General features: G+C 34.9%; 1 protein-coding gene across 3 annotated transcripts; it reads left to right on the top strand.

Moving 5' to 3' along the window:
* The first annotated feature begins 532 nt into the window (after nucleotides 1–532).
* LOC107474671 (serine/threonine-protein kinase Nek6) lies at nucleotides 533–8,843 on the top strand. Of its 3 annotated transcripts, XM_016094311.3 has the most exons (14): nucleotides 533–650; nucleotides 893–1,012; nucleotides 1,443–1,512; nucleotides 2,995–3,060; nucleotides 3,206–3,252; nucleotides 5,570–5,615; nucleotides 5,908–5,988; nucleotides 6,065–6,107; nucleotides 6,196–6,245; nucleotides 6,643–6,724; nucleotides 6,804–6,853; nucleotides 6,956–7,029; nucleotides 7,233–7,284; nucleotides 7,367–8,843. In XM_016094311.3, the coding sequence occupies exons 2-14, from the start codon at nucleotides 912–914 to the stop codon at nucleotides 8,486–8,488; spliced, it is 1,884 nt and encodes a 627-aa protein (XP_015949797.1). In that variant the 5' UTR covers nucleotides 533–650; nucleotides 893–911; the 3' UTR covers nucleotides 8,489–8,843. The 3 variants fall into 3 exon arrangements, with proteins under 3 accessions (XP_015949797.1, XP_052113236.1, XP_052113237.1); XM_052257276.1 differs by lacking the exon at nucleotides 533–650 and having other exon boundaries at nucleotides 716–1,012; XM_052257277.1 differs by lacking the exons at nucleotides 533–650; nucleotides 893–1,012; nucleotides 1,443–1,512; nucleotides 5,570–5,615.
* The last annotated feature ends 1,387 nt before the right edge of the window (nucleotides 8,844–10,230 follow it).

The raw sequence follows: 10,230 nt of genomic DNA, 5'->3' as shown, positions 1-10,230 counted from the left end.
TAAATGATTATATATATTAAAACTTGGAATTTTGGTAATATGTACTCTAAAAGTATTTATTAAAATAATAATTTTAAATTATCAATCTTTAATGTATTAAAAATTATAAAGACTTCCACCATTAAAATTTCCAATGTCTGCTCTCAAAAGACTCATAAGTCATTTTCTAGTAAAACTCAAAATTTTATTTATTTAACCAATAATATTGGAGTAATACACAATTAATCTTTTGATATAACCTATGGCTGTGCGTTTAGCTTAGTATACCAGGTGGTTATTATCGTTCTTAAATTTAGAGTATATCTACACATATTAAAAATAGAATAAATCATATTAATAACAAATTATATATTAATCAACCCTATAAAATATATAGTAAACTAAAAATTTTAAATTTTAAATTTTAAATTTTTTATATATAAAATTTTGTAATTAATAATCTTCTCAGTTAACAGTTATCATTTCCTAAATTAGTCATAGTATAATAATAATAAAACTGACAAACATGTCTGACCTACATGGCATTTCTTTTGGCATTTACTTGACTTTCTTGTCTTTCTCCATCTCTTTCCTTTTCGCTAAGTCATCAAATCATACCCAATTTTCTTGGTTCTCCTATTTTCCATTTTTTTGTTCAGCATTCTGAGAAGGTAGTTTAAGTTTACTCTCTTAATTAATAATCAATAATTGTGGAATGTTGTTTTACTAATTTCTTATGTGATATTTGTTAGCACCTCTTCATGGTTGCTGAAATCCATTAGTTTTTGTGTTTAGTTAAATGCTCTTCTAGCTATAAGAGGTTTTGTTACTAGAAATTGTCAATCTCAAAAAAAGAACCTTGTACATAAATCAGGAGCTTCTTCAGTGCTTTCATTCTGTTTGTGTGTTCTAGATTCTTCTAAAGTTTTCCAATGGAGAGTGACAAGATGGAAGATTATGAAGTGATACAGCAGCTTGGAAGAGGAACATTGGGTGCCACTTTTCTTGTTCTCCATAAAACTCAGAAACAACGGTAATAATATGCTCCTTTTTCTGTTCTTTTGTTTTTTTTTTTTTTTGGGTGTAACTGCTATATCAGGCTCCATGAAGGGTTCAAGATCCATTGTTTTTCAATGTTTCTGTAATTTTAGTGTTTAGTTGTGAGAATTAGAAGCAATGTGAGGTCTCTAACTCTCTATAGCAGTTAGCATTTAATTTGAATGATTGCATTTTAAAATTTATTCTTAGTACACAAATTGAAAACCCTACTATTAAAAAGGCAACATTCTTTCCCCCCTTTTTAATAGAATTTTGTGTTTAATTGTTGGCACTTGAACTGGAAACCCAGTTAATTCAATAACTGTTAACTTTCCATACTTTGCTATTTTATGAAAGTTTTTGGAGATGGAAACTTGTCATGTTCTTTAACTGTTGCTATACATTGATGATTTAATTTCTGGTAGGTGTGTGCTCAAGAAGATTCGGTTCTCTAAGCAAACAGATAAGTCACAGCTATCATCAGCACCCCAAGAGGTTGGTTGGTGTAACAACCCCCTTTATGCACTTGATGGGTATCTTAATTGTCATCATTATGGTCTTATTAGTATTATTATTCTCTTTCTACATTCTATCCTAATTGATTTTACAGGCTATTATTCTTTTGCGTGAAATTGAATATTGTTTTTCAATATATATATATGGGTCCGTTTGTTTCTGTTCTTAGTTTTGTGTAGAAGCTGAAATGAGTAATTTCTATGGACAGCGGGTTTTTTAGTTTAAAACCAAAAATTTTTTTTTTTTCAAAGAGAAAAAGTTGAACAAACTGCACCGTAAGTACTTAAATAGTAACAATTAATCGATGCTTACTATTGTTTGATTAGCATGAATTGGCCAAACTAACTAGTTTCTACCGCTCAATAATTTTATTGTCTTCCATTATGACCTGTGATTGCATTGTAGTTAGCTATGTATGTCCCTGTGATAGGTAAACCATCTGAATGCGGTCAAGAGTAGAAGAAATTATTTCCTCTGCACAGACACGGTAAAAAATGATGGCTACCAGTGAAACCAAATTTAATTTGATGAAAATCTTCTAAGTTTTATGCTAAACATCATTATTTTTTTAGTTATTCATCAAATGTCCAGAGTGGACAAGGTAATTAAATTTTACAGTTCATGTAAATTAGAGTTTAGGTAAACTTGAATTGTAAAACTTAACTTGTAAACTAGTAAGATACACTGCCCTATGGCTGATTCTTTGCGGAATTCTTTGTTCGGCGTTTTTGGAGAATCTTGGCTGTGCCCCCATCATTTGATCAGTTTCTTTTGTATGAGGTTTGAAGGTTTTAGGAGAAAGAACAAGGCAAAATCTTTGTTGCAATGTGCAATATATGCCACTATATGGAGTATTTGGCTAGAATGCAATATATGCACATTTAGTGATAGATTCTCTGTTGAAAAATTATTATTTGGGATAGAATTAGGCGTCTAGCATCTATACGGTCTAAAGCATATGTTTTTTTCAAAGACTTTCCCTCTCATACATGATTAGATATTGGAAAGCTACACATCATTGAAGTGAGTGGTTTTTTGTATTTCTTTTGGTCTTGTAGGATATCTTTTCCTCCACTCCTTTGTATTGTTTCTTATATCTTAATGATATGTAAGAGCTTACTTGAAAAATGGTAAACCTGATTTGAGGAGTTAGATCTCTAAATTCTTAGAGTTAACTTGAGAGTTTAATAACTTTGAGAGTGGAGGCAATTTGTTCTGTGGGACTGATTATTTATTTTTAATGCTTTCAAAATGTTGTGAGCACTATGTGATATACTGTGGGATTTATATTTTGACCCAAGTACCATCTGGAACTAGGTTTCTACAAATATAAGATAAGATGATATTCTTAAGACTGGTTTAATTGGCATCAATGCCAAGAGGTTTACAGAAGCTGGAATTGAATGTAGTTTCCTACCTGCTTATAGAAGAATGACAATGTTGTCTCACTTTCTGTTACAGATGAACCTGATTGCAAAACTAAGTAGCCCTTATATTGTGGAGTGCAAAGATGCTTGGGTAAAAAAGGTATAGAAATGATCTATTTTATTTTTATTCTTATATGTCATTTGTGCATTTATATAAAGGTGAAATGTCAAAGTTGAAGTTCTATGGATGTATCGACTTGTTTCAATGTTTATCTATATTTAAGATATTATTTCATGTTGTGTAGGGGGACTATGTATACATTATATCTGCTTATTGTGAAGGAGGTGACATGTAAGTATAGTAATTTTTGTTACACTAATGGTTTCTAGCATAAATTAAGATGTAAGCATATTGTTTCAGTAATACATGTTTCCATAGAATGATATCTGAAAAGGAAATTTTATTTTATTTTATTTTAATTTTAAAAAATGAATGTTTCATTGGCTTTGTACTTGTAAACTATTTACCTGAAAGCTTAAGCAATTGGGTAGAAGGTCCAGAATGGTCTTCTTATATTGAGACATTTTTTCAAGTGAAATCCTGTTGAATGTAAATGTGTATAGAATACAAACTTTTATACTGGACTAAATGTTATATAGCATTGTACCTTTGGAATGGTGGTGTTATTCTGAACTTTAATTATTAAATGGGTAAATTATATTTTTTGTTCTTGAAGTTTGGCAAAAGTTTCAAAAGTACCCCCAAGTTTTATTTTGTTTCAATTTTGTCCCAAAAGTTTTCGATTTGCATCAACTATACCCTGGCCGCTAATTTTTCGAAAAATTTGGGACCAATTCAACAACAATTTCATAAGAACAACCTTCAACACAAGCAAATCAAGCATAATTTTCATGCATTTTTGTTGGATTGGTCTTAAATTTTTTGAAAATTTAGCTATCGGGGGTATATTCGATGCAAATCGAAAACTTTTGAGATAAAATTGAAACAAATAAAACTTAGGGGTATTTTTAAAACTTTTGCTAAACTTCAAGGACAAAAAATATACTTTACCCTTATTAAATTGAAGGTGACAAGTATTCAACTTTAAACATGACCAATATAATTTGAATAAAATGTTAAATAAATTATCTATCTATATATCAATTTATCTAAGAGGACTGACATGAAAGTGCTCTGTAATCATGGTCATCAAATTATCTATCTATATATCAAATTTTTTTATTTGATGTAACTTTTCGTAATGTACTGGTAATAACCGGGCTTATCGATGAATATGTTGGGATACCATCACCTAGGCACAGATCAAGACATCTAAACATACTGAAAGTTAAGAACAAAACACAAATGAACGAACCAAGCACCAGACCACGCCCATACCCACACCAACCCAATTCGTATAAACTGTGTATTTGATACTAGATTCTTATTGCACTACAAGGAGCTAGCTTGTTCTAACTGGAAAAATTAACAGGAGTAAGAATACTGAATTTTGGGTATAGATTAGAAACCAAATAACCAGTATAGTGAAGATGTTTTGAATTATTTTGCAAAAGTTGGCTGGTTCAAACCGTGTCAAAGTTGACCAGTTTAACATGGGTTTCCTGGCTTTTAAAATACATTTTTTAAGGGTTAACTTGACAAGTCGGGAATAAATTGGGTTTGAAATAATCTCTTTGGTGGAAAAAGCTTTTAGATCCCTGAGTTCTAAATTGGACTCGGAATAACTGGTTCCTGGTTTTCTAGTCTGACTGGGAACAATTTGGTTATGAAAAGATGGCAAAATTGATTACCAATATCTGTGTTGTCACATCTTTTCTGCTGATAGTATTGTTATTTGTCCAATGCTCTGCTTATTCTCCTCTAGAACACAGCGAATCATCCACATTCCCAAGCCCATCATGTTTAATACTTCCTCTTCATGTATTCTTGGGATGGTGTATCATGTAGTGTACTATAGAAATAAGGCAAAAGGTTCTGCAAATATGAAAGCACTTGGGTCACTTGGTTATGAGTTAGTCCAAGCGGTTGGAGGCTCTGAACAATTTTAACCATTGGTTTGCTAGATTGGTCTCCCCACTAGGAAATAGCTTGACCATTTGCAAAGTATGATGCTCCTTTCATCTGCATTTTGGTCACCAGAGCTGTACACTGCAAATTGTCATCTGATTGGCTGCATTTAGATTTTTGTCGACTTCCCAATTTCATCTTGGTTAATTATATGTAGCCTTCTCTGCTTCTTCATGCCTCCTTCAGATGTGTCTTCCTGCCACTTCCGTAAGTGAATCGTTAGAGGTTATTTCCTGCCACTTCTTCATGCCTCCTTCTAGACGTGTTTATTGCTTATTCTATGATATTGATAGAAATGTTTGTCATTAATGCATAGCGGAGAACCTTGAACAATCCTTGTCAATTGATGTTTATTTTTTCCCCCCAAAATAAACCAAATAACCTTTCTGCTTAGAACCTTGATTGGAAGACACAACAGCAGCAACAAGCAACAAAGCTTGATCAACAAATTATAATAATCTTTTCATAGCATAATAATGTTCGAGGAGTTCTCAACTCTCAGGTCTTGTAATTGCATATATGTAATCATTTATGCACTAAGGAGTCCTAATTATGGAACACATTCATTCTTGTTGAGCAGGGCTCAGTATATAAAGAAAGCTCGAGGATCATTCTTCCCTGAGGAGGTAATTAATCCGTAGGGTATTTTGATGGAGAAGGGAAGGAAAGGTTGATAAAATCTCTCTTTCTGGGGGACCTTCTAAAATGAGAGGGATGAAATAATCAGTTATCATTTAACCCTAAGAAAAATGTTCCTTATCAACTTTATGGATACTTTCTAGTTACTTGTTTGGTTTTAGTCTATGCCCTCTCATATTTTTTCCTTCCATTTCCTATATTTTCTCATTGAATTCCTTATCTCCTTCCTCTCTTTATGTTTGTGTGCCACCCATGATTTGCTGCCTTTTTATCTTCTAGAGAGTTTGCAAATGGATGACTCAGTTGTTGCTAGCTGTGGACTACCTGCACTCCAATCGAGTACTCCACAGAGATCTTAAGGTATTACCTATTTCCTTGTTCTGGAAGAGAAATCCTTACATGATGTTTATATTGATACAACTTAATTTAATTTCAGTGTTCCAACATACTCCTCACGAGAGACAATAACATTCAGCTAGGTATGAAGGGTTTATGCTTTGAAACCTTGTCACTTTTAGTTTCCTCCATATTCTGTTTCATGTTGCCTGAAGAATATGGATGATGCAGGTGACTTTGGTCTTGCAAAGCTACTTAATAAAGAAGACCTTCCTTCCCCGGTATTGCATATTAATATCTCATTGTTTTTCTCTGCTGCCTTCTTTGATATACTTGTTTGTAGTTGTTTCCCTTGTAGTGGACTATCAGGCCCTATGATACACAAATACTTCATTTTCAGTCACATATGTGTATCATATGCTGCATAAATATTACTACCTGAAGTTCTTAAATTTGTGACAACTTTTTCATAAAAATTGTTGTATTTACATGTTTAGAACTCATTTGTATTCGCGCAACATAGGCCATGCCAAGAAATTGATGTTTTTCAATGTAAAATGGACAGCTCTTTTCCTCTTTCTCAATATTCAATTATTCATAACACTAATGATTAGATACCTATTACCTAACTAGCTACACATTGATGTTTACTTATTGTTTGCACCATTATATCTTTAGGTTATTGGAACTCCAAACTACATGTGTCCTGAGCTTCTAGATAATATACCTTACGGTTATAAATCCGATATATGGGCCCTTGGTAAGAGTTACGGATGCCTGATTCTAACAGTCGTATGATACTGACGTTGTCTAAGAATGACATCTCTTTGTACGTAAAGGTTGCTGCATGTTTGAAATCGTCGCACATCAACCAGCACTTCGTGCTCCGGTAACAACAAACTTTAAGCATCTGCAAGCATTTGGTGTTATTATTACAATGAAGTCTTCCATGGATTATTGAGCAAAATAATTTGACGAATGAATGAAACAGGACAGGGCAGGACTAATCAATAAGATAAATAGATCCTCGATTTCTCCATTTCCAATTGTTTACACTCCCACACTGTAAGTAGCTTCCTCAAAACTACTAGTAGTGACTCTATTGTTGCTTTTAATCAATGATAAAAATATTTTCCTTAAAAAGTGAACATAACCAATTAACTATATTTTAATTCAATGAAAGGTTGCCATTATTTTCCCACTGTTTCTTCATTAGATATATATATTGAAATGCTGTAACTTGAATTGAGGTGACCTATGTTCAACAGGAAACAACTGATTAAAAGCATGCTGAGGAGAAATCCAGAACATAGACCTACAGTTGAGTCCAACCTAGCCTTTGTTGAGTCTTTTGAATTAATATGGAACTGTTGATTCTTAAGCTGCTTTTCTTTGTAAACAGGCAGCCGAGTTATTAAGGCATCCTCATTTACTACCTTATGTTCTTCGCTGTCGCAATGCATCGCCTGTTTTTCTTCCGGTACATCTCATAAATAGTAGCCCAAAGGATAAAACAAAGCAATCTCCCAAAAAATCTAGTGGTGGCAGAGATCATAGAGAAAAACAAGAAGGATTTGCAAATCATATGGAGCAAGTTCGTCTTACGGAGGTACATGTAACTAATCATCATAATGATGGCAAACTAAGAGTCTCGACAAGTGCCGAAGACTTCCTTGAAACCAAGATGGTTGATCCTACCAGCTACACGATGGAAACTGCAGCCAGTGTTAGTGGCTCGAAAGATGGGTCAATTACTTCTGATTCAACCATTTGCAGTGTGTGCAAGGAAGCAGACTTTAAAGGTAGACTTGCAAAGGAAGCAACAGAAAGTGAGATCACATCAAAGAGTACACTAGATTCTGTGAATGTGGAACAAGGATTTGCTGCTGAAAATTTTCTCCAGTCAGATTCAGTTAATGTAACTACAGCAGCCACAAAAATCGAAGACACTCTTCCCAAACCCATGGACTCCTGTAAATCAATAATGTCTAGTCAAGACAGTACTGTCGGCAATGATAAAGATGACTTTGTCAACGAAGAAAGATCATCCCCAGTTTTGCAGCCGGTCAGGCTCGAGAAAGACACCGAATCTGATAGCAGCTTAAAGAAAAGTGAAAACCATGATGTATTTACTGAAGTCTCACATTTGGACTGCTTGTCATCTGCAAGTAACGATACACTTCCCGGCAAGGATGAAGGCGTTGCAACCACAGCTGCGCATAAAGAAGGCAGTAATGCCGCAGTAGTTGTTGATAAAGCGACAAATGGCATTTCTTTAAGCAGACCTACTTCAAAAGGTGGGGACGGAACAACAAAGAGTGTGTTGATTAATAGATCCCAGAACAGAGCTGATGCTCTGGAAGCTTTGCTTGAGTTATGTGCTCAGCTGCTTAAACAAGGGAAACTTGATGAACTGGCTGCTGTGTTAAGACCATTTGGAGAAGACACTGTCTCATCAAGAGAAACAGCAATATGGCTGACAAAGAGTCTTCTTTCATCACAGAAATTTAATTCAGAAACCTAATATGGGAGGTAGTTCTCATTAATTACCTTCTTTCATTTCAAAATAATTCTACGTTTGGACAAAGCAGTACATTAAGAACTCAGTACATCTGAATAGAATATCGGAGATATTGGTGTTTTAATGTGATATGTTGTCCAAATTAATTATAATTGTTTTGAATTGAAGGGAATACATTATTGTAAGAAATGTGTATTGATTGGTACACGAGCTTGCTTCTAAGAGACAGTGGTTTGCTTGAAGATTGGAGATTTGAAAAATAACATCCCACAAATTTCTTTTTTTGTGTGTTTGGGACTTTGGGTTATTGTAAATGGATTGGATTATATTTGAAAAGCTTGAATGTTCATTGGGGTTTTGTTTTTTGTGAGCTATAACTATTGATTGCATGGACATAAACCCGGATGTTTTCTTTTTGACTTATTTTTTTTCTTATAGACATATTGTAGATATGTAGTTTTGGATTCCGGCCCCATTTTAATACAAAAAAAAGAGTAAAAGACAAATAAGTCCCTAACCTTTTAAGACGACATTTTCGTCCCTCAAGATTGGAAAATACATTTTGATCACTCACGTTTTAAAACGGCCGACAATTATACCCTTCCGTCCATTTTGGGCAAAAACGGCAACGGAATGATGTGTCCGTTACACTTGTTGAAGTGGATTGGGACAAATTATTAGTGAACAAATTCGTCTCTTAAGGCCAAAACGACGCCGTTCTTCTGATGAATTCAATATTTCGACACTCTTCTTCTCCGCCGCGTTCAACTATCGCCATTATCACCCTTTTTAAGGCCTGCAAGACCATTCATCACCTCTACCAAGTCCACGCCTACATCATCCAACGAGGTTTAGAGCAAGATTACCTCATCATCTCCCGCTTCATTTTCCTTTCCGCCTCCTTTGCCGCCACTACTTCATATTACACCTCCGTCTTCGACCGCGTCCTTGGCCCTTCCCCTTTTCTCTAGAACTCCCTCATTGGAGCCCACACCAAAGGAAGTTACTTTTTCGACGCCCTCTCTGCTTTTATTTACATGAAGGCACATGGGTCTTCTCCCGATAGGTACACTTACTCTTCTGTAATTAAGGCCTGTTCAAGCATGTGCAGATCATGGGAAGGAAAATTGCTCCATGGCTCGGCGTTGAGGTGTGGAGGTTGAAGGTGATATGTGTATTGGAACCTGTTTGGTTGATATGTATGGGAAATGTGGAAAAATTGGTGATGCTCGCAAGGTGTTTGATGGAATGTCTGAGAAGAATGTAGTTTCATAGACGGCTATGGTGGTTGGCTATGTGAAGGTTGGGGATATGGTGGAGGCAAAGAGGCTGTTTGATGAAATGCCTCAGAGGAATGTGGCATCATGGAATGCGATGATATGGGATTTTGTGAAGGTGGGGGGATTTGAGCAATGCTAAGGTAGTGCTTGATGCTATGCCGGAAAAGAGTGTTGCTTCTTTCACGATCATGATTGATGGCTATGCAAAGGCGGGTGATGGCTACCTCAAGGTTCTTGTTCGACCAAGCTTCGGAAAAGGATATTGGTTAGCTTGATGTCGGCTTCTTCTTAGTTGGTTGTCTTATATATATGTGCCATGTTCGGATATACCACTTCAACCAGACCAAGAAGGTGATAACAAATTAACAATTTGTGTATTTAGTGGTCCCAGTTTAGTGTGTTTGTGTGTATATTTCAAGGTCAATTTCAAGCATCTGGATGATGCTTTTGATATATCAAATGATC

This window comes from Arachis duranensis, chromosome 2 (genome assembly GCF_000817695.3).
Source record: "Arachis duranensis cultivar V14167 chromosome 2, aradu.V14167.gnm2.J7QH, whole genome shotgun sequence".
Taxonomy (NCBI): domain Eukaryota; kingdom Viridiplantae; phylum Streptophyta; class Magnoliopsida; order Fabales; family Fabaceae; genus Arachis; species Arachis duranensis.
Note: the sequence above shows the minus strand (reverse complement) of the source record. Positions and strands in the feature narration are given on the sequence as shown.

Coding starts and splice junctions, on each gene's coding strand:
- LOC107474671 (XM_016094311.3), top strand. CDS start 912: ATGGAGAGTGACAAGATGGAAGATTATGAAGTGATACAGCAGCTTGGA. Junction 1,513..2,994: donor TATCATCAGCACCCCAAGAG/GTTGGTTGGTGT, acceptor TTTCTGTTACAG/ATGAACCTGATTGCAAAACT. Junction 7,030..7,232: donor ATTGTTTACACTCCCACACT/GTAAGTAGCTTC, acceptor TATGTTCAACAG/GAAACAACTGATTAAAAGCA.